This window comes from Neovison vison, chromosome 5 (assembly GCF_020171115.1).
Source record: "Neovison vison isolate M4711 chromosome 5, ASM_NN_V1, whole genome shotgun sequence".
In the NCBI taxonomy this organism is placed as follows: domain Eukaryota; kingdom Metazoa; phylum Chordata; class Mammalia; order Carnivora; family Mustelidae; genus Neogale; species Neogale vison.
This window is the reverse complement of record NC_058095.1, coordinates 45,272,300-45,294,968: the sequence shown is the minus strand read 5'-3', so window position 1 is coordinate 45,294,968 and position 22,669 is coordinate 45,272,300. Positions and strand designations below refer to the sequence as shown.

The 22,669-nt window shown below is 59.4% G+C and overlaps 1 protein-coding gene across 22 annotated transcripts in view; it reads left to right on the top strand.

The window, feature by feature from the left end:
• CACNA1G (calcium voltage-gated channel subunit alpha1 G) overlaps positions 1 to 22,669 on the top strand; it is a 61,565-nt gene that overhangs the window by 37,318 nt on the left and 1,578 nt on the right. For 3 of the 22 annotated variants that reach the window (XM_044248687.1, XM_044248683.1, XM_044248682.1), the window contains 18 exons: positions 104 to 227; positions 1,871 to 1,939; positions 2,077 to 2,261; positions 3,096 to 3,222; positions 5,025 to 5,150; positions 5,756 to 5,845; positions 6,421 to 6,634; positions 8,534 to 8,587; positions 13,578 to 13,729; positions 14,500 to 14,609; positions 15,250 to 15,383; positions 15,623 to 15,693; positions 15,836 to 15,914; positions 16,009 to 16,130; positions 16,319 to 16,672; positions 19,545 to 19,679; positions 21,411 to 21,588; positions 21,862 to 22,031. In XM_044248687.1, the coding sequence (XP_044104622.1) occupies positions 104 to 227; positions 1,871 to 1,939; positions 2,077 to 2,261; positions 3,096 to 3,222; positions 5,025 to 5,150; positions 5,756 to 5,845; positions 6,421 to 6,634; positions 8,534 to 8,587; positions 13,578 to 13,729; positions 14,500 to 14,609; positions 15,250 to 15,383; positions 15,623 to 15,693; positions 15,836 to 15,914; positions 16,009 to 16,130; positions 16,319 to 16,672; positions 19,545 to 19,679; positions 21,411 to 21,588; positions 21,862 to 22,031 (2,494 nt within the window). Of the gene's footprint in view, positions 1 to 103; positions 228 to 1,870; positions 1,940 to 2,076; positions 2,262 to 3,095; positions 3,223 to 5,024; positions 5,151 to 5,755; positions 5,846 to 6,420; positions 6,635 to 8,533; positions 8,588 to 13,577; positions 13,730 to 14,499; positions 14,610 to 15,249; positions 15,384 to 15,622; positions 15,694 to 15,835; positions 15,915 to 16,008; positions 16,131 to 16,318; positions 16,673 to 17,449; positions 17,594 to 19,544; positions 19,680 to 21,410; positions 21,589 to 21,861; positions 22,032 to 22,669 lie in introns of all 22 variants that reach the window. The other 19 variants (XM_044248696.1, XM_044248692.1, XM_044248691.1 and 16 more) reach the window with 10 other exon arrangements.

Here is a 22,669-nt window from a genome sequence, read left to right as displayed (position 1 = left end):
GGGAAGGGCTGCGGGGCGAGGCCTCTTACCGTCATCTTGCTCACCTCGCCTCTTACCGTCATCTTGCTCACCTCCTGCCTAGCATTTGCCTGTCTTCCAGCAGGTTCCGCCTCCTATGTCACCGAATCATCACCCACAAGATGTTCGACCATGTGGTCCTTGTCATCATCTTCCTCAACTGCATCACCATTGCCATGGAGCGTCCCAAGATCGACCCCCACAGTGCTGTGAGTCACCAAAGACTAAACCCGGGGGCTGTGGAGTGCCTGCTTGGTGCCGGTCCCCTCCTGGGTTAGCGCTCAGAGAGCCAGCAGGGCGGGCCAGGAGGCCCAGACAGACGTGGAGGAAGGGAGCCAGGAGTCTCCTGTAGTCCTCCCTGGCACCTGGCACCCTGGGCTGCCTCCTGTGTCCATCTCCTGCCTCTGCCTCTGTTTCCCTACTGTTCTGTAGCAGCCCAGCTTGGGGGGGGTGCGCCCTTCTCCTTACCTGGGTGAAAAGTGAACCCCATTGCCTCCTGGCTATTTACAGACAGCACGTGCTCAGGATCCAGAGACCTGGGGGGCCCGGGTGTGGGTCAGCGAGTGTTGGAGTGATGCAAACAGCAAGAGAGGCCCCACTGGGGCTGAGTGGTCTTGCTTCCCCTGCTCCCTTGCAGAGGGTCTGGGTTTCACCTTTGACCTCTGTGCTGATTGGGGAGACGTCCTGCCTGGCCTACCCCACAGGCCATGAAGAGTTGGGGAGAGGGAGTTGTGCTTTGCTCCTCTTGGTCCTGCCAGGTCACAAACAAGTAGGTTTTCAGGCACAGCTGGTTCTGGGCACTGTGTCTCCCCAGCCGGGCATCATAGGCCCCTACCCCAGACAGTGTTTGCCCCTTACGGCATCTTGCCCCACTTGCCCAGCCCGAGTGACCCCCCACCCCTCCTCACTGCGCCCCCACACGGCCCCTCAGATTTCTGGGTTCCTGGGCTTCTAGTCTCCAGAGGGTAGGCTCCAGCTGGGTCAGGGTGGGGACGGAGGAACCTTTTTGAATGAAGGGCCAGCCTGGAAATAGGTGCGGGAAGGGACCCCTACCACTGGAGCTTTTGTGGGTTGGAGCAAGGGTGGCTGGTCACACAGCCCCTGTGTCTGCCACCTGCCCCAGGCCTTGCTGCAGGGCCCTCTGCCTCTGTCACCATATCTCACTCCCCATCTCCCCCTTGGCCCCTCTATCTCTGGCTCTGCCACGAACCCGCATCTCTCTTTCCCTTCCCCCCGTTTCTCTCTTTGACACTCACACTCTGCCTGCTGCCTCTCCAGCCCTCCCCACCACTCTCCAGGCCACCGAGGGATGGACTCCGCCTGCAGACTTCAGGGGACCGGGTCACCTTCTTTCCTGCCCTGCCCCCACCCATGCCTCCATAAATACAGTGCCAACAGAGGTCCAGGCTGTAGTCAAGCTCCTTGCTGGCCCTGTGGCTCCATTTCTGGGCCACACAGCAGGAAAGCAAGTGCGGGGAGAAGGGAGGAGAGTAGGAGGAGGGGGGGTCAGAGATCAAGGTAAACCCTGCTCCAGTTCTGAGGGTTTCCGAGATACAGGACTCAGATGACAGTACTGGTTGGGGGAATGTTTCTCCCTGCAGGCCATCTGGGGGGCAGGAGGCAGCACTGTTCAGACTGTCTACAGAGCTGCGAGTCAGGGGGCCTGGCACTGGCTGTGTGTGTGAGAGACAGAGAGGTCTGGGGACAGGAGGTCGCCTGCCTTGTTAGGGAAGGTGGGGGTCACTTTCCTAAGTCAAATGTTGGAGGCGGTTCCTGGCTTCTGTCTGCAGGGCAGCCCTGGCTTACGAAGGAGGGGCCCTAGTGGGTGACATGTGCCTGCTGTCTCTTGCAGGAACGCATCTTCCTGACCCTTTCCAATTACATCTTTACTGCAGTCTTTTTGGCAGAGATGACCGTGAAGGTAATAGGGGGTCGGTGTTACTTTGGGGCTCTCTGGTTTCTGGGGTGAAAGGGGTTGGAGAGATTGATCCCAATAGGAGGACAGGGCTGGGGACTTCAGGGAGGCGGCGGCAACAGTGATGCCGCGGGCGTCCCCAGGTGGTAGCGCTGGGCTGGTGCTTCGGGGAGCAGGCGTACCTGCGTAGCAGCTGGAACGTTCTCGACGGGCTGCTGGTGCTCATCTCCATCATCGACATCCTGGTGTCCATGGTCTCCGACAGCGGCACCAAGATCCTGGGCATGTTGAGGGTCCTACGGCTGCTGCGAACCCTGCGCCCACTCAGGTGCGTCCCCAGCCGAGTGCCCTCCTTAGGGACAGCTCCAACAATCCAGCAGTAGAGCAAGATCCCCATGAGCCCCTGCTTCCTGACCGCGACCCCCACAGGGATGCCTGGCATCGCTTGGCTTGAACCGTGGCCCCAGGGGTTTCCCTCCTTGAGCATGCTCCCACCGTCACTGTCCCCACAGGACAGTCTGCTCGAGGCTGCCATGCCCCGGCCTTGGGCAGGCCCCAATATAAGAGGCCGCAGGCAGGGCCCTCCTAGCTTTTAGCTGAAGCTCTCCCTTGGGTGTCACTGTTGGGAGTGGGGGGGGGTGACCGTCCTCCCTGGGGAGGTGACAGACTCCTCTCCCTACCCTCCCACACCTCTCAGGGACCACCCACCAGCTAACCCTGCTAGCAGGGAATCTGCTGTCCCACAATCACCCTCCACCCCACTGCCCACTCCCATGTCAGGACTTTCCATGGATGAAGACAATACCAACTGACTAGTGCCAACCACCTCTCACCACCACCCCCTCCTTGCCTGCACCCTCTATGCCCCCTATAGGTCAGTCTCCCTATCCCCACAGCACACTGCATCCCTGGGTCCACCTCTCTCAAGCTGACCCCAGCCCACCAGGTCATACTTTGACATCTGGGAGTGGAGGAGGGTGGTGGGGGAGGTGGGTGAGATTTGGAGAGATTGGGGTGGGAGTACCCTGCACGGGGAGCCCAGAAAGCCAGAGTCCAGGATGGGAACCAGTGAGCCCAGATGGGTGGTAAGGGCAGCAGGGCAAGGGACCGGGGAGCTTCTGAGCTGAGAGAAGCCCTCTTTTTCCCCTCTGTCCCTCCCCAGGGTCATCAGCCGGGCCCAGGGTCTGAAGCTGGTAGTGGAAACGCTGATGTCCTCCCTGAAACCCATCGGCAACATTGTGGTCATCTGTTGTGCCTTCTTCATCATTTTCGGCATCCTGGGGGTGCAGGTTTGTGGGGGCCTGGGGGCCGGGTGGGAGTGAAAACCTGACTTGTGGCTTTCCTCTTGGGCCTTGGATGCTGAGGCTCCAGCTGCTGCTGCTGTCTTGATTCCAGAAAGGAATAAGCAGGGACACTTCCCTTGAGGCCCTAGGCCTCGGTCCCCTTTACCTCCTGGGCGTTTTGCAGAAAACTCGGAGCCTAGAAGAGGTTCCCAAAGGGGACAAGGGCCTCAGAGAGGCTGCTGACCCGGGGCGGCTGCAGACTGTTCTTCCTGCCCCCCACCCCCCACACCGCGCACTGGAGGACAGAAGCAGCCCCGGCCCTGTCTGCTCCGGGATCCCTTCCCCTCCCTCCCTGCTCGAGCTGAGCGGGCTGCAGGCCAGAGCTGGGGATCCAGGGCCCAGACAGCTGGGCCAGGTTAGCAGCAAGCTGGCAGGCAGGAGGGTGCAGACCCCAGACGAGGCAGGAAATGGGGGCTGCTGGGGAAACTGGGCCTCTGGCCCAGGGAGGAAACTGATTTGGGAGGGTAAAAAGATCAGGAGCTGCCTGCAGGTCTCAGCAGGCGCCCGGGGAGCCCCTCGACCCAGCCTTCCAGAACCCCCTGGCTGCAGCTGTTTCGGCTTCAGGGCAGACAGCCCGCTGTCTGGGCGGCAGGGTAGCTCCTGGGTAACTACTGCCCCTCCCATTCCTGTCCGTTGGCTTCCTGGAGTGTCCTCTTTGCCCAGGGCAGAGGGCTGTTCCTGGTTTGCTAGAATTCTCCAGCCGCAGGGACCAGGCTGGGGTACATTTGCCAAACCTGTGTGGAGCTTCTTGGCATAGTCAGCGCCCCTTCCCCTTCCTCACGTCCAAATGGCTTGAATGAGCAGAGGGAGCCATTGGGAGCCCAGTCCTGGGCTTTTCCAGTAGACTTTGGTCCATCCTCAGTGGGTTGCCGAGGCCTCCTGGTCCTCCCGGCCCCCTATTCCCTTCCCCACCCACAGTTATAGCCTGGCATGTTATGAAAGGAGGGGGAGCATTCCCATCAGAAATACCTAAATCCGGGGTACCTGGGTGGCTCAGTGGGTTAAAGCCTCTTCCTTCAGCTCAGGTCATGATTCCAGGGTCCTGGGATCAAGCCCCACATTGGGCTCTCTGCTCAGCAGGGAGCCTGCTTCCTCCTTTCTCTCTCTGTGCCTCTCTGCCTACTTGTAATCTGTCTGTCAAATAAATAAATAAAATCTTTAAAAAAAAAAAAAAAGAAAATAAATACCTGAATTCGAGGCCCCTTTCTGCCACCTACTGGTTATTCATCCTTAGTTAAGTGTGAATTTACTTCCCCGAGCCTCCGTTTTCCTCATCTGTAAAGTGGAGTCGATAATCCCTGGCCTGCCACACCATTAAACCACGTCATTTGGCCCCTCCCCCAGAGCGGGGGTGGGGTGGGCCCAAGAGTTTGCATTTCTAGCATGTTCCCAGATGATGCCAATGCTGCTGGTCCAGGGACCCCACCCGGAGAGCCAACGGCTTCACCTTTCGCAGAAAACCAGTGACAGTTCCTTCCTCCCCAGCACCTGCCCCACTGACCTTCTCTCCTCTGGGGTCTCAGCTCCCAGGAGCCCAGAGGAAGGGGTGCCTGCAGGGGGGTTCCTGTCGGTGTTCCCCTGACTCGCCCGCACACGGGGTCCTCAGTCAGGGTGTGCCGGAGCTCCTAGGCCCCAGGGCTTGTGTAGGAGGGATGGGGTTGGGGAGTTCAGGGCTTCCTGTGGCCACAGCTCACTCAGCTCTGTCTCCTGGCATGTGTGTGTGTGTGTGTGTGTGTGTGTGTGTCTAGCTCTTCAAAGGGAAGTTCTTCGTATGCCAAGGTGAGGACACCAGGAACATCACCAACAAATCCGACTGTGCTGAGGCCAGTTACCGGTGGGTCCGGCACAAGTACAACTTTGACAACCTCGGCCAGGTGAGCTCCATGCTCCGAGGTGGGGGTGGGGGTGGGGGTGGCGGTCGCAGGCGTCCAGAGACCACCCGAGTCCATGCGTCACGATGCGTGGGACAGCTGACTTGGCAGGGCCCCCGCCTCGTTGGCGGATGTGTGGGTCATCCTGGCATTTCCATGGAAGCTCGTGGGAAGGGCACAACGAGACGATGGATGCGTCTGCTTAGCCTGGGGCAGGACACATTTATACTGTCGAGGCAACCCCTTCTCGTCCACGTTCGCAAATACAGAACCACGTAGAAAACGAAGTTGCTTGTTTACTTTTGCTGGTTTGCTTCCCAGACCCGGCCTGGTTTTGCTTCCTGGATTTCCAGGGCTCTGGTCTCCTTTCCTCCACCTGGCCAAGGTCAGAGGCCTTGATCATCTCCTGGGGCTCCTCTGGCTTCACACCTGCCACAAAGCTCTGGGACAGAGAGTTCTCGAGGGGCCCACAGTGTGACTCAAGCCTGACCTTTGAAAGGCGAGGGTCCCCTGAGCTGCTGCCAGGAGGTGCTCTGGGGACAGGTGGTGGGTCGCTTGGCCACACAGCCTAGGTTTCAGATGGTGTCTCCTTCCTCCCCTCCCCCAAGGCCCTGATGTCCCTGTTCGTGCTGGCCTCGAAGGATGGCTGGGTGGACATCATGTACGACGGGCTGGATGCCGTGGGTGTGGACCAGCAGGTAGGGCCACGGTAGGCAGGATTCACCTTTGGGTTCAGGCCACTCTAGGCATGATGGGGTGCGGGCCCTGGACAGAAAGAGGGAGGCTAATTGACAGAATGCCGTCAAGGAGGCATCACCCTTTACAGCAGAGGCTTTTTGACTGGTAGCCTGCAGGCCAAATCCTGGCATGTTTTGTTGGATTGCAACATGTTTACACTTTTTTGAATAGCGGCAAACATCTAAACATTAGTGGATTTCACGTTCAAATCCAGAATTGGGCCCGCTCAGGATTCGTCTAAGGATCTGAGAACATGGGGCTTAAATTCCTTCAGCGCAGGAGTTACTGGAACAAGGAAGCAGCTGCCCCTTTTGATAGAATACCTACACCTCTCCTTTGCCACAGTCCCCGCCGCTCCCTCCTGCTTAACACCAAAGCCACATCACTCATGTAGCTCTCCCACTGGGGCCCTGTAGCTAACCAAGTCTGCAGAGCACATCTTAATGAGCCCAGGCTGTGGGGAAGTACCCGAGGCAGCCGGGTCTGATGCCTCTTCGGACTGATGCCTCCACCTGTCCTTCCTGATCCCCACCAGCCGGTCATGAACCACAACCCTTGGATGCTGCTGTACTTCATCTCGTTCCTGCTCATTGTGGCCTTCTTTGTCCTGAACATGTTTGTGGGCGTGGTGGTGGAGAACTTCCACAAGTGCCGGCAGCACCAGGAGGAGGAGGAGGCTCGGCGGCGGGAGGAGAAGCGTCTACGGAGACTGGAGAAAAAGAGAAGGAGTAAGGAGAAGCAGATGGCTGGTCGGTAGTCTTTCCACATCTCTCTGAGTCGTGCTTGACCTTGGCCTTGTGACTGCAGGGGACCAGGGGCTGGGGAGGGCGGGGGGACCGGGAGAAGGCACTCCCACCCCCCCTCCTCACCTCCTTGCCTCTCAAGAGCATGTCAGCCTTTAGAGCACGCATGAAGCAGACTAGTCCAGCCCCATGGGGGAGGGGGAGCGACCCCCACCCTGCGGGGCTCCCCGGGTCTCAGCATCACACTTCTCCGAGGATGCCGGGCAGAAGGTGATGCACGACCCCTCCCAGCTCACCTCGCAGAGGAGCCTCATGGGATTGAGAATCCTGCTGCTTTGGGGCCTGCAGGTGTCCAGACACCCAGGGACTGGCCAAGGTGCCAGACTCGCCTGCCCCAGGTTTGGGGAGCAAGCACCTTGAACCCGTGCCTGCCTAGGGTCTGTAGTTGCTGAGCAAGACCTCGGCATAACTTACAAATGGACGATGCGTGAGAGAACCCCAGACTCACTCTCTCTCCCTATCTCCAGCAAAAGCCCTTAGCTTCCTGGCTGTCTTTTTTTTTTTTTTTTGGCCAAGCCAGGGGTTGGGGGGCATGGAAATCTCTCAGGGCAGGTGTGAGGTTATAGGAACTCTGAGCTCATGACTCTCTGGCCTTAGAACCCTCAGCTTCCTCACCTGGGATCTCCAGCATCTCTCGGTGTTGGTTGGAGGAGGCCCTTTCCTGTCCCCGCTCATGCTTTTACACCAGGGGTGGGCCGACACTAAGGGAAAAGACACAGATTCCAGGAAGGATGCGAGAGAAGGAACAGGCGCGGGGGCCCCTTTGTTTCTCAGGGGTGTATGCACCTGTCTCCCTGTCTTCAGGGTCCCTGTCTCGTACTCAGTAATCTCTGTGACTCTGTCTCAGTCACAACCCACGTCTCACTGAGTATCTTTCTGTGTGGGTTTCTCTAAGACTTTCTGTGTCTGTCTCTGTTTGGTGCGGGGTTCCCTTCCCTCCACCCTGTCATAAACCTTCTTCCTCACGCCAGTAAGATGTGTGCAGTGCTCTGAGTTTTCCCTTTGGTTTGTTGAAATGTGAGTACCAACAAAGGGGTTAGGGGCTGCTGTGGCCCTCCCTCCGCTCTGCCCTTGGCCCTATTTCCTGCTACCGGTGGGGGGCACCTAGAGCACCTGGAGCTAGGGGAGGGGGTGGGAAGGGGGTGGGGCTGGGTGATGGAGGGACCAGGCCAGAGCTCCCTGTTGGATGGGAGGACCCATGGCAATGGTGAGGAGATACTGGCCTCTGGGCAGTGGTGGGTGGTGCAGTTCTCCACGTCCCACATCCTCAACGCCCCACATCCTCACCCCATGCCCCCTGCTCAACTCTGGGGTAGGGGCCCCACCTGGGCTATCCCCATGGAGGTCTGAAGCTGAGCAGGGGCACCACCCCCAGCAGCCACGCTCCCACCCCTGCTCCGCCCCGCCCCTCCTTGCCGTCTGCCTTCTCAGCAGCAGGGCCTCTCCAGATGGAACTCTTTTGGCAGGAGGCGCTTCTGGCCCTGCCTGACCAGCTGGCTCCCCTTCTGGGGTCTGGAGCTCTCTCAGGTGCTGCCCCGGCCGAGGCGCGGGTAGGAGTGGACATCTGTTCTGATGACGGGAGGCCTGCCCCTCCCCCATACCTCTGTTTCCCCGGCCCCTGTGACCCTGAGGAGCAGGCCCAGTGGCTCACCTCCCTCAAATGCCCTGGGGCCAGAGTTTGGGGCCTGACAAACGCTTAGGACCAGCCACCTGTGCTAGTGCTCGGGGCACCCCGTTCATAGGCCAAGTGAGGGCTGGAGGCGAGGGGGAGTGCGCTGATTAGAGGGGGCCCCGCCCAGGCCGCCTGGTCCGGCCAGTGACCGATGTCGTGTTTCGTTCTTTTAGATCTAATGCTGGACGATGTAATTGCTTCCGGCAGCAACTCCAGCGCGGCGCCAGGTACTGCGTCTGGGGTTGTGGGTTCCAGGGCGAGGCCCGGGGGCAGTCAGGCCCTACCTGCCCCCAGGCCTGCCTCACGCGTGCCGCGAGGTCCTCTTTGCTCCCCCGTCCTTGGCTCATTGATTCCGTCCTCTTGGGGTGAGGGACGGAGGGTCCCTGGGGCACCGGGCTCTGCGTCAGTCATCCTCTAGGCCTGTGCTACGCCGGACGGGAGTTGAGGGTCTTGCACGCTCCTTCCTCCCGCACCTCCAAGAGGGGACCCTCCTTCTCCTTGCAGGGCTTCCAAGCGCCCAGCTGCCCTGCCCCCTGCTGCCCGTTCCCACTCCTGCGCCTCCCCCTGGGTCACACCGTTCGATTATTAGAGCTGCAGATCTCGCCCATCTCCTTTTGTCTGATGGGGAGACTTTGATCCAAGCAAGCGGGAGGAAAGGAGCAGGGAGGGAAAGGATTTGTTTTAAAAATGTAACAATGAATAATTGAACAGATTCGTTAATAGTCGAGTAATCGCGGTGACCGCGTCATCGCTACAAACAGCAGGATTGGGAATCGCGGCCTGAGTTAGCCGCCAGCCTCTCCCCTCCACCTCCCAAAAAAGCCAGAGATCTGGTCAGGGGTGAGTTGGGTCCTTGTCTTTGAGAGCCGTGTCCCTGGGAAGGCTCTGGTCCTGCTTGTCCTGCCCTGGTCCTTAGGCCGTTGCTGCCCCGACGCTGCCCCGACACGGCTCCCAGGCACCAGGCAGGTGGTCAGAGGCTCAGGGGGCCTGTGACGGGGCTGCGGGGCCTCGTTCTACCCTGTCTTCGCCCAGTGGTTCCCAATCTGTTCATCCCCAAAGGCACCCTTTATCACCTCCTCCAGTGGAACCCACGTTCTAAGAGCCTGCTTTTGAAGTTAGGCGCACCTCCGTGATGACTTTTTTCACTGCTTTTGCTAATCAAAGGCACATCTAATTGCTACCCAGAGCTCTGTGCTGCGGAAGGTTTCGCCCGGAATGATAGCAAAGGAGGACCCTTCTGCCATTAGATCAGTCTGTGGGGTCTTAGTGTAGGCCTAGGTCTGATTTCTTTTGAGCTCTTAGAAATATTGAACTGTAAGGATGTAAGGACCCCCATTCAACTGCCTTCTTGGGCTGCAGAGGACTTGGGACTTCAGGCTGGGGACCACTGGGCTACACCTTTCCCCACTATTCTGCATTCCCCCAGAAGCCAGACTCTGGCAGATGTTGCCCTCTAGATGTTGGGCTGCCTGATCTATGGGGGCTCAGGGAGCCCCTGAGCCTCAATTTGGGAGGCCATCCCTGAGGACTGATGTCTCCCATCCCCTTGGTGCCAGGTTCTGGTGTTTGGCATTGAGCAACTGTGTACACATCTGGGGGTCCAGAAGGCTCTGGCAGGTTCATGTCTGGATTGCCTGGGTCCCACGTCTCTGTGTCAGGCTGTACTGCCATTCCTGATGTGTTGGGGGGAGGGGATGGTAGGAGGAAGTAGCTTCAGCTCTTCCCTTTATGGGGTCACCTGGTCTGCAGACTGAACACCCACAAGTACACATTTCCCCCAATACCGCCCTGGCATAGGGCTGGCCCTCAGAGGCTTCTCCACCGGGAATGAACGCACTCGGGTTTTCTTGGCCCCAAGGTCTCCTCCCAAGATGCCCAATCAATGTCCCGCATCTGTGTTACCCGCACGCTGCACCCCCATTTGGGGCACATTCCACCATGCTCCCATTGGCACTTACAGGCCTGTCCCCTGATGACAACGGTGTGTCTTAATACCTTTCCAGCCGGTGATGAAGACTCAGAGACCCCCTCTCAGGGGCTCAGACCAGCCCAAAGCCCTCTTTCCCAAACCTGCTGTTGTGTGGTGTCTAGTAGAGCTTTTCAGACTGCTGGGCACATAAGCCATCCCCCGAAGAACAGATTAAAACACAGATACCTGAGCCCCGCCCTAGAAATTCCCACGGGCTGCTCTAGGGGAGGACAGATCATCTGCATTTCCAACCCGCTGCCAGGGGATGGCGATGGTCTACCCAGCTGTGTGATGGGTACAAAGTCACACACCCTAATCTGGGGCAGCGAGAAAGAACCCCCCCCAACCCCGGGCACCACACCCCCCAGTCAGCTCTATTCCCACTCTGTGCCGCTCCCAGAGGAGGGGGCCAGCTAGACCCTGGGGAAAGGCAGAAGGAAAGACTCACTGATTATCAGGGGAATGGGCCTGATAGGACACCTGGGTCCAGCCCAGCCTCTGGGCACGAAGGGAGGGACCGGGGTCACCAGCCAATCCGGGGGCACTCCTGTCGGCCACCTGTGGCACCTATTTCCACTCACTGGGATCAGGCCCGGCTACGGCATCTGAAGGTGTGGCCTCTGCCATCATGGCCAGCGTCCCTGGGAGTGACCCCTGCCTTCTGCCTCCTGCCTGTCACTCTTCTTTGCAAACCCTCTGCCCCGGCTGTGCCTTGGGCTCTACTAACTACTCCCCACACCTGCTGCCCTCACTCACAGCCGTGCTGCCCCCATCCTCTCCTGGCTCCTGCCCCTGGCTGGGGGCTGGGCAGTCCTGGGGGTGCCCTGCCACTGCTACTGACCAGCTCCGCCAGTTCTCCAAGGCAGCTTATACTGGTGGGGGGCAGGGAGACGGGCTACGGCCAGAGCCCTCGGAGTCGCAGACCTGCGCAATGCTACTCTGGGAGGTCTCTACTTCTCTGAGCTCAGGTGCTTGCTTGTAGAACCCAGGGCTGGGGAGCCACACGGCAGGTGGCATCATCCAAACTTTAACAGTGAGAGCCTTTGGGCGAATTCTCTGATGGGCCCCTCTGGGGCAAGGCCATAAGGCTTTGTGTCTAAACCCACCAGGCACCTGGCGGGAGATGTGGGCTGGGAGTTCGAGTCCTGTCTCTGTCATGGCCTCTCAGTGTATGGACAGCTCCCCTGTGCGGGGCCTTGTTCTCTCCCTCTGTAAAATCGAGGGGCTGGTCAAGGGCGTGCTGATCAGACTGGCCCTGGGACTCTCTGGACCTGTGCTCTGAAGGGGGATTTCGGGCAGCCTCCGCACCTGCTGGTCTGGCAGACCTCAAGGGCCCAGCACCTGTCACTGAGCAAGAGGTTCCGCCTCAGCCCTGTTGCCCGCTTTCCTCCGGGCTGCCTGGAGGAGGGTCCCAGGCTAATCCTGTCTGCCTCAGCTCTGTCTGGCCTGGGGCTGCCTATGCTGTCAGACTAGGGGAACAGGGGAGAGGGGAGACTCTCCCCACCTCTTCCTCTGCATTATCTCAGCTAATAACGGGGCTAATAAGGAGCCACTTTTTCTAACCTAATTGTATTCAAACATTTTAGTTAATTCTCCATTCATATTTTAGCATAATGGGATCGGGTGCTCCCGGCACTTACGGAGATTAATGCTGAGACAGTGTTCCAGCTGCTAAGGCAACGCAGGGCGGCTAGCGCCCTCTGGTTCTCGTGGGTACTGAAGGGAGGAAAGAAGAGGCCTGACTCACCTGGTCCACCTCCACAATCGCAGTGTGGATGACCCGTGGCCTCATGTTGTCCCCCATCCCGCGCCTCTCGACCTGCCCCCGCCCTGGGGAGCAGAGGGCCATCTGAGCTAACGAAGCCAGAGCTGGCTGGCCCATCTCTGAAAACAAAATCGATGGCCTCACGCACTGTATGGGGCACCAGAACATTCGGGACTTTCTGCCTCTTGGTTATCCACACCTCAAGGCCGATGCTGGAGAGTGGCATCCGGTGAGATGGCACATGGAGCTCTTGGGTGCTCTTCTTCCTTTGGCCTTTGGTGGGGGCTCCCCGCCAGGCCACTCCCTGCCTCAGTTTACCTCTTTGTTCCATCGTCCTCTGCATGGGGAAGGACATTTATATCTGAGCTGGCCTGGACCCCAAGCTTCCTGCTGCCCCTGAGCCAGCCAGCCCTGCCTGGCACGGGCCTCAGAGGCGGCAGCCCTTGCTGGCTGGCTTCCGCCCTAGAGTTTTAGAGGGGGAAGGGCTGTCTGGGACCTGAGGCTGCCCCAAGCCTCCCCATGGGGAGCCTCTTCTTTCTTTGACCCATCTGTCAACCGCCTCCACTTGACATCCCTCCCCAACTTGGCCTGGCCTTTGCTCAGCACCTGGAGGAGGGGCCCCCTGCCATCTCCTGCCCCCAGATTCATTCTGCCTGCTTAGCCGGCCAACCTTCTGGCACCATGATCTTATAACTAAGTGGTTCACTAATTACAAGGGAAATACGCCTCTGACAGATCTCAGACAGTGCTTCCAGCCCAGCCTGTAGTGTGACGCCGCCCTGACCCCCAGAAGCAGGCGGGGCATGGCCTCATTAGAAACTGGGTGAGTCCTTCAGGTGGAAGCCCTCACCCCAGATGAATCTGGGAAGCGCAGAGCCCTGTGGCCGCCTCTCTGCACCCCGCCCCCCCCACCATGAGGGCCCCCCCGAGGCCCTCCGGGTGGGTCCATGCGGCCAGCCAAGAAGATGTCCGATTTTCAATCTCCGGTGTTATCCCCAAATCCCAGCTCTGTGTAATCCGCTCTGCTCCCCCCGAGGGGCTGCGCGTGGTGAAGGAGCGAGGGCCTTTGCCTCTCTGTTGATGGAGCTGCCTCTAGCCTGATAAGACCGGCTGTTTTCCATCTTATTGATCTGGCCTTACTGCGGAACACCAAGTCAGGGGCTTTCTGAGGGGCTGGTGGATTTTGGAGGCTGCCTTGGGGACGGGGCTCACCTGGTGTCTAATGTGGGCGGGGAGCTCTGCATGTCCTGAGCCCTTCTGCACCCCACTGTAGCCCGTAGAACAGATGCTTGGAGGGCAGACGCCGAGGGAGCCCCCCGGTCCCACCCCCCCGAGAAAGGCAGTTTGTGGAGGGTGAGGATACGGAGGACACTGGAATGTTGCAGCTGTGGCGTTAGAGGCTGGCGGCTGTGAGGGACTCGGGTGGCGGGGGCGCCATGGGCAGGGGCCCGATGGCTGCTCTGCTCTCCCCCCTGCTCCCCAGAGGCCCAGTGCAAACCCTACTACTCAGACTACTCCCGCTTCCGGCTCCTCGTCCACCACTTGTGCACCAGCCATTACCTGGACCTCTTCATCACGGGTGTCATTGGGCTGAACGTGGTCACCATGGCCATGGAGCACTACCAGCAGCCCCAGGTAGGAGTGAGTGACCAGGTCTCCGGGCCCTGGGTCCAGCCGTGGGACTGCAGGGGGAGGCCAAGCCCTCCGCTGGGGTGCCTCGGGCAAGTCCTCGGCCCCCAACAAGAGTTCCTTTTGTACACCTTGCCTCGACTCTTGGAAGCGGGTATTGTTTGGGCTCTATGGATTAGGACACTGAGGCTCAGAGAGCTTCCACGACTGGACCAAGGTCCTACGGCTAGAAAGTGGAAGAGCTGACTTCCTCACCCAATAAATATTTATTGAGTGCCCGCCAGGGGTTTCTTTTCCCTTTGAGGGTAAAGAAGGCAGACCAGTGAAGACCAGTGTCTGCCCTTTCAGTGTTTCGATTCTAGTGAATGTCCAGCTCCCAACTCACGAACGATCTTGCCACTCCTGAGATCGGCCACTGTCAGTGGTCCTCCAGCCCTCAGGCTCCCCATCTGTAAAATGGGGATGTTGAATTAGTAATGCACAAGGCCCTTTTCCAGGCTCTAGCCTTCTGTGCCTTCCAGCACATTCTCATATGGTCTCCTCCCCGTCCCTCAAGGAGAGAGAGCCTTTAACACAAAGCCTGGATCATGTGTGAAGACCCTCTTCTATCCTGGTGTGGTGGCCAATGGTCGACCATCATGGCAGGGACAGAAAAGAAAGGTCCCCTTAGACTCACTTGTCTCCCAGATCTGGGAGTGTGATGAAGGGGGAGGGGCAGACATCCCCCCTGGGCCTTAGGAAGCCCTGCATAGATGCCCCCCCTCCCTCCCTGCCAGATCCTGGACGAAGCCTTGAAGATCTGCAACTATATCTTCACCGTCATCTTTGTTTTGGAGTCAGTTTTTAAACTCGTGGCCTTTGGCTTCCGTCGGTTCTTCCAAGACAGGTAACAGAGAGGGGTGGGGTGAGCAGGGAGTGGGGGAACATGTATCCCAGGGAAATACATGGAAAGCATTCCGGACCCCTGAGGTTCAGCCTCCACTCCAGGACCCACCGAGGGCTGATGGCAAGGGGGAGTTGGGGGGCATCCAGAGCCTGGGGGACACAGGCAGCTGGAAATCAATGTGGCCCAGATTGGGGCTTAAGAGTACAGAGCCTGGAGCCAGACTGCCTGGACCAGATTAAGATCCTGGTTCCACCACTTAGAAGCTGATGACCTTGGGTAAGTTCCTTAACTTCTCTGTGTGTTGGTTTCCTTATCTATAAAAGGAGAAATAATATTGTAAAGATTGTGAGTTCCTGTTTGTAAAGCCCTTAAAACAGTGCTCGGCACCCGGGAAACAGCCTAGAAGTGCCACATTAAAAAAAAAAAAAAAAAAAAAATGGAGTGACTACAAATGAAAAGTAGAAGCCTTGGAAGACCTGGGCCTCGGTGACTGGAGTCAAGCCATGCCTTCTCTGCAGGGAGGAGAGGGGGGACTGGCTGACCTCCACCCTCCATTCTGTAGTCACTTGTGCTGCCAGGACTGCCCCCTCCTCCACCACACCCCTCCCCCACTCAGGGAACTGTGTGCTGGGCTTTCCAGGTGGAACCAGCTGGACCTAGCCATCGTGCTGCTGTCCATCATGGGCATCACGCTGGAGGAGATCGAGGTCAATGCCTCACTGCCCATCAATCCCACCATCATCCGCATCATGAGGGTGCTACGCATTGCCCGAGGTTGGTGCCTGGCTGCTTGCCCACCCCACCCCACCCCTGCACAGGGGGAAATGGCGGCGGGGGGAGCGGGGGCGGGGGCGGCTCTGTGGCTGGCCAGGGACTTCATGCATGTGTGCTCCCACGGGTCTCTCTCCCTGGCCCAGGCTCTGCCAAAGGGAAGGGTTGAGGGTGGTGGCGGGCCCAGGGCAGGGGTGGAACTGGGCGGGGGGGGGGTCTCACCACACTGTCCTGTTCCGCAGTGCTGAAGCTGTTGAAGATGGCTGTAGGCATGCGGGCGCTGCTGGACACAGTCATGCAGGCCCTGCCTCAGGTAGCTGGAGGTGGGGGTGGGTGGGAGGGGGTCCTCTCGGGGAGAAGGGGGTGCTTTCCAAAGGGACAAGCCGTGGGGGAGCTCCGGGAAGCTGTCTGGGAGACCCAGTGGCACCTTTCCCATTTCTTTTCCTCTCTTCCAGGTGGGGAACCTGGGACTTCTCTTCATGTTGTTGTTTTTCATCTTTGCAGCTTTGGGTGTGGAGCTCTTTGGAGACCTGGGTGAGTCGGGGTGGGGAGGGCAGAGGAGCCAGGGCTGGAGGCCCAGGGGCTCCTGCACTAACTCCAGCCTCTCTCTCCTGCCCTCCTCCTCTAGAGTGTGATGAGACGCACCCCTGCGAGGGCCTGGGCCGGCATGCCACCTTCCGGAACTTTGGCATGGCCTTCCTGACCCTCTTCCGAGTCTCTACAGGGGACAACTGGAACGGCATCATGAAGGTGAGCACCCCAGGCCGTGGGAGCACTCCCGGGGCTGGCCCTGGCTCCAGAGAGGCAGGTCCACTCCTCGAGCCCAGATTCCTTGGCAAGATCAGTGGCTGTGAATAAACCTGTGGGATTCCTCCATGCAGGAACCCTCCAGAACTCCCTTTCCCCAGGACAGTGTGTAATGCTTTTGACGCTCACAGGACACCCTCCGGGACTGTGACCAGGAGTCCACCTGCTATAACACGGTCATCTCCCCCATCTACTTCGTGTCCTTCGTGCTGACGGCCCAGTTCGTGCTGGTCAACGTGGTGATCGCCGTGCTGATGAAGCACTTGGAGGAAAGCAACAAGGAGGCCAAAGAGGAGGCCGAGCTGGAGGCCGAGCTGGAGCTGGAGATGAAGACGCTTAGCCCGCAGCCCCACTCGCCGCTGGGCAGCCCCTTCCTCTGGCCGGGGGTCGAGGGCCCCGACAGCCCCGACAGCCCCAAGCCTGGGGCCCCGCACACCGCGGCCCACGCTGGAGAGGCCTCACGCTTCTCCTTGGAGCACCCCACGGTGAGCAGATGGCCACCCCTGCCGAGAGGGGCGTGGGACTGGGGGCCCGTGCTTTGGCGGGTGGTGTACAGGGAGCGGGCACTTGGCAGACCCCAGGGCCCCCTCTGGATCCTTCTGCCCCTTCTGCCCGGATGCTGAGGGGTGAGCGGTCCCCCGCCCGTCCCCAGCGACGGCTGCCCACCCTCGCAGCCCAGGGCCACCCCAGTGAGCCACGGGCATGTGTGCGGGCTTGTCCACCTCCAGTGCTGGAGGTGCTGGAGGTGCCCACCCTCGCAGCCCAGGGCCACCCCAGTGAGCCATGGGCATGTGTGCGGGCTCGTCGACACCCCGCACCTCCAGCCCAGTTGGCCTCCCCTTCTCGGCTCTCAGGTCCAAGGCTAAGTTTTCTGTTTCCTTCCTGTTTCTTTCTTACCCTTGCCCAATTACCAAACCTCTTTCCTTCCCACCCTTCAACCCGCCTGGTTCCATCTCTCAATCCTTTCCTTACCTGCGTTTTCCCTCTCCCTCTCTCCCTGTGAGCTCTTCCCATCTCCTGCTCCCGTTCTCCTCCCTCCCACACCTCTCTCTCCTCTGTCCTGTCCCCTCCTCCTTCTCCTGTCTCTTTGTTGCTGGTGTGCATGTACACGCGTGTGCTTATGTGCGTGCGTATGACCTCCTCCTCTTTCTCCCTCCGTGTCTCTTTGTCAATCCCCTGCCACCGCGACACGTGCCCTCGCTGCCCCTCTAAACCCCGCTCCCCTGATTCTCTGGCTCCCCTCCTGGGCTGGTCCTCCCCAGGACAGACAGCTGTTTGACACCATATCCCTGCTGATCCAGGGCTCCCTGGAAGGGGAGCTGAAGCTGATGGACGAGCTGGCAGGCCCCGGGGGCCAGCCCTCTGCCTTCCCTCCCGTCCGCAGCCCGGGCGGCTCCGACCCACAGGTTACTGTGCCCCAGTGCTGTGCCGGGCTGTGCCATGTGGTGCCGTGCTTCTGGGGAGGTGGGGGGTGTTTCCTGCCCGCTGGGTAGTTGGAGAAGGAACAGCCTCAGGGCCTCAAGTTGAGCTTCGGGCTTGGCAGGAGGCAGCCGGGGGTTCCTACAAGCTGAGATCAGCCCTTGGAACACATACTTGGAAGGTAGGGACACTGAGATTGCATTTCTAGTGCAGAAGGATGAATGGAGGGGGGGTTGATAGAGGGCATTTGCCAGAAAGAGCCTGGACAAGAAGAGGATGGGGGAGAAGACAAGTTGGCAGTGGGACCTTAGTGGGTGGAGGAAGTGTGGTGCCAAATCCAGGGGAGAAGGGCTTTTGGGGATAGTGCGGGTGGGCAGGGGATCCATGGAAGGATATGCCTTAGGCCATAGTCGGCTTCTTCCCTCTGTCCAGTACTCTCCCCGAAGCCTCTGTTTGGTGGCTTTTTTAGCCGTGAAGCCCACCAGACATGATGTGGGCTCTCAATAGTCAGTGCCTTCTGACCTGGCCTTGAGAGGGAATGGAAGGTTCTAGCTGAGAGTGGATTCTGGGGATCTCACTGTGGCGGGGTATCCCCCATAAGCCCAGTCCCTTTCCATAGCTCTGCATGTTTTTCTCCCCCAGTCCCATCTTAAAGCGGGTCTTCAGCTTTCTGGGGTTCTCCTATCCACCTCTCCCCACCTCGTGACCTATCTGGCTACCCTTGACCCCCTCTGTTTGGCAGGGCCCCCTGCCATCTCTCCAGGCTTAGTACTGCAGGGAAGCACCCAGGAGGCCTGGAGTGGAGGCAGGGAAACAGGTGTTAGTGGGAGAGAGGAAAGGCCCTTTGGGGTGGAGGAAAGGGAAGGCAGCTTCCCAGTACCTGGGACACCTGTAGCCTGATCCAAAGGAATAGTGACCCTCACATAGAAAGGCACCCTTCCCCTACGGTTCCTGACCTCTTGAATCGCCTCTTGGAATTCAGTCTCAGAGGGCTGTAGGGACTTCAACCTGGCAATGACCTGGAATGATCCATGAGAGAGCACATTCCTTCCCAAAGCCTCCCATCCTGAAGGAGGCTGGTGGGGGTGGGGGGCAGGTGCAGGGAGAGAAGAGGACATGATGAGGCAATCACACAGATGGCCCTCCCCTCCCCCGGGGTGCTGTAGGCACTGAAATCCCCCCCCCCCCCGCAGATCCCTGGTGAGCCAGCCAGTTTGCTAGGCTGCCCCCTCCCCCAGGGGACTCAATTCAGAATGGCGGCAGGAGGAGAGCGTCTCCCAGAACCCAAGCTAAAGAGGGCGGGCAAGCTGCCGGCAGGCGGAGGAGGGCCCAGGAGGGGAGAAGCCAGAATCTGGGGGCAGGCCAAGTCCTGCCAGGCTTTTGGAAGCAGAGAGAATAGGCAGAAAACAGTCATCAGATTGGCGGCTTTGTCCCCAGCGCCCCCCACGCTGCTCTGTCTGTGCGGAGAAGCGCTTTGCTGGCCTTTCTTCATTTTTTTTTTTTTTTTTTCTGGTCTCATCTTTCTGAGAGTCAAAAGCCCTCCCTGCTCGCCGCTCCCTCCCTGGGTGGTAGTAGTGTGGGAGGGGGCCCTTCAGGTGCCTGGGGTATCTTTAGAATAAGTTTCTGCTCCTCCTGCTTTGTCGGTGGTGGCGTTCTGTTCTGTTCTGTTCGCTCTGGCTCTTCCATGCCTGCCGCAGCCTCTCTGATCAGAGGAGGGGCTTGGAGGGGGTGGGGGCGGTGCTGTCAGTTGACTTGGGAGAGGGGTGGGGAGAGAGAAGAGAGGCTTCCCCTGCCCCCCGACCGCGCCGACCCCGCCGTGCTTCGTGGAAAGGGGGAAAGGGGGGCTCTGTGTGTGTGCACGCGTGTGTGTGCGCGTGCATGTGTACGGGCACGCGCTGTCCTGGTTTCTTATGCCTGATCATCTCTCTCCCTGTCTAGATCCCTCTAGCTGAGATGGAGGCTCTGTCTCTGACGTCAGAGATTGTGTCTGAACAGTCCTGCTCTCTAGCTCTGACGGATGACTCTTTGCCTGATGATACTCACACACTCTTACTTAGTGTCCTGGAGAGCAATGTACTTACACCTGGCCCCTTACTGCTCCCCCAGCCTCCCCAGGGGCTGGGCTGGCTGCAGGGCTCCAGATTCCCCACCACCACCACCACCACCACCACCAGGCCCCACCCAGAGGCACCCACCAGCAGCCACTCAGCGCCCCCGGCTCCTCTAGGTCTTTCCAGTGGCCCACTGCAGACAAAGAAATTAGACAAGATTAAATTGGGGCCTCAAGGGCCAAGGGGCGCAGCTGTGATAGAGTTAATCCAGACACCCAGGAGTAACACAGCCCAAAACAGAGGTGGCATCAGGCAGCTGACCAAGGGGCCTGCCTGGATGCGGAGTCAGTCTCTGTTTTTGGAGCCTGTGCAAGCCAGCCCTTCCCCTCCCCACACCCCTCCTTCCCACCTCCTCGCCACATGAGCCATTCCCCCCTCCTCCACCACATAGTGGGTGAAAGCTCTCTCTGCTGCTACCACTGTGCCCTTCTGCTGGGGGGGGGGGCTGTCCCTGTCTCCTCCGTCACTGTCCCTGTGTGTCCCCATGTCCTGGTGCTGAGGGGGGGGCGGTCTTTGTGTTTGGGACAGCTTCTCTACCCTTGCCCAGTACTGGTCTGCGAGCAGCCCCCTCCGCCCTGCCTTCCCCCTCCTCTGCGGACTTAAGAGACAGGGGCCCCTTCCTCACAGCAAGGCTCAGCTGGGGTTAAGGCCTTGACCACAGGCTGGGGGTCTCTAGGAGTTCTTGGGGTGGCTGGCAGAAGTGGAGCCTGGGGCTGAGACAGGGACCACAGGCTCTAGACTCTTCCAACAGCCCCTACTGGGGCTGCTTAACTGGCTGGGCCTGTGAGGGGACACAGACCCTCCAGCCTCTCTGAGAACTAGTATGGAGGGTACAGGAATCCCCAACAAGGAGGTGGAGAGATCTTGTGGGAGCAAACCTTGTCTCCCTCCAGCTGGGGTCAAAGGCTGATTGCTGCTTTTCTTCGAAACAAATTAAAAAAAACTCGCTCCCACCCCCAGTCTGTCCTGTAAGGGAGGCCCTGAGTCCATGGCATTCCAGGCATTCAGACCTTGCCCCCCACCTCCCATTTGCCACCTCCCAGAGTCACTGAGAATCAAAAGGCAGGGGGAGCCAGGCGGGTGCCATTGGTCACCTGTCACTGAGCCCAGAGTAGCCCAGCTCGTGCCCAGTGCTGGGTCCTGGGTCTGTCTTAAGGCACTGGGTAGTGAGAGAGCCTCTGCTCTGTAGGCAGCAGGCCTTGCTCACTGGCTGGGTCCTCCCCATTCCCCACCCCACCCCTACAGCCCCAGTGCGGGGATAGGGGGCTGCTTTTAGCTTTTCCTCCTCCCTGATTCAGAGCCTCTTAATGGGGCCCCCAGGAACCATTTTTTGAATGATCTGCTGGGCTGGGCCTGGGGGCTGCTCTCCCTTTTTTTGGACACCTTCTGATTCTGTCACCATCCCCACCAGGAGGCTCCGGGAGGTGACCTAGTGTTGGATAGCTTTACTGGGGCAGGGACTCCTCCCACCTGCTTCCTTGCTGTGCTGGAGGGCTCATCCCTGTGTCTGCCCCCTTTCCCCCATCGACTAACTCATCCCATTACCGCTCTGTTGGGGGAGGGGAATGGGTCCAGAGCCTGGGGGCGGGGGTGGGGGTGGGGGGCTTCTGGTTTCTGTTGTCCAGCTCTGCCTCAGTTAGCCAAACCGGATGCCCCCTCTTTTCCCCACCTCCCTCCCCTGTTCCTTTTGCAGATGGAGCCCCGCTCCGAGGGGATGCCCCTCACTCTGGGACCAGACCTGCTGACCGTGCGGAAGTCTGGGGTCAGCCGGACGCACTCTCTGCCCAATGACAGCTACATGTGCCGGGATGGAAGAACTGCTGAGGGGTCCCTAGGTCACAGAAGCTGGGGGCTCCCCAAAGCTCAGTCAGGTAGCAGGGCTCAGGCAGGCCAGCTCGGCTACAGAGGAAGACCCCATCCTTGCCTCAGCCCAGTCCTGACCTGGGGGAGGGGGGTCACTAAGGCAGCGAGAGAGGTCTCTCCGACCTCCAAGGGACCTCCAGCCCTCGGAGAGTGACTTTCAATCCAAGACGAGAGGTCTGTGGGAAGGGTAGAGGCCCCAGGGTGGGAGGGGTGGTGGAGGAGATGAACCAGACCACTGACCTTCCAGCTTTTCTGTCTCCTCCTTCGTCCTCTGCCCACAGGCTCAGTCTTGTCCGTTCACTCCCAGCCAGCAGACACCAGCTACATCCTGCAGCTTCCCAAAGACACACCCCACCTGCTCCAGCCCCATGGCGCTCCCACCTGGGGCACCGTCCCCAAACTGCCCCCACCAGGCCGCTCCCCTTTGGCTCAGAGGCCCCTCCGGCGTCAGGTGAGCAGGTGTGGAGAGGTGGGCTGGGGCCCAGCGCTGGCCCTCTCTGCTGGGAACCCTAGGCTCTTGGTGATGCCCATGGCTGCCCTGTCCATTCTCCCAGCAAACATGTGTACTGGGCACTGACCAGGTGGCAGAGGCAGTTCTAGGTACTGGAGACACAGTACCGGGCAAAGGAGAAGTGGTCTGGGCCCTTTTTGGTGTTTATATCCCTCTCCCCTTCTTTCACTGAGGAGGCCTGGAGATCAGGCCACGGTTGCTCAGGGACACAGGGCGACTTGGCTGGAGAACCCATGTCTCTGGCCTCCCTTTCCCCGGCCCAGTGGTGCCTCCCAATTATTCTCTGTACTTCTAGTCTTAGCTAAGGGACACAAGGCATGTTTTAGGGACCTCCGCCTTTGGTCAAGGCTGGGGCTCACCTTCCAGGGGCACAGAGCTGAGGCTCAGGCAGCCAGGGGAGGCTTGTCTGCCCCCACGGTGACAAGGCCACAGCCCATGCCCTGTTGTGCCCTCATGTGTGATCTGGACCATGTGAGAACCAGCTCAGCGCCGCACACTCGTGGATGCAGGCCCCATCCTCGTCCATTTTACAAGATTCCCAGAGCCGCTTCTGTGTGCTAGGCACAGGGGATGCAACC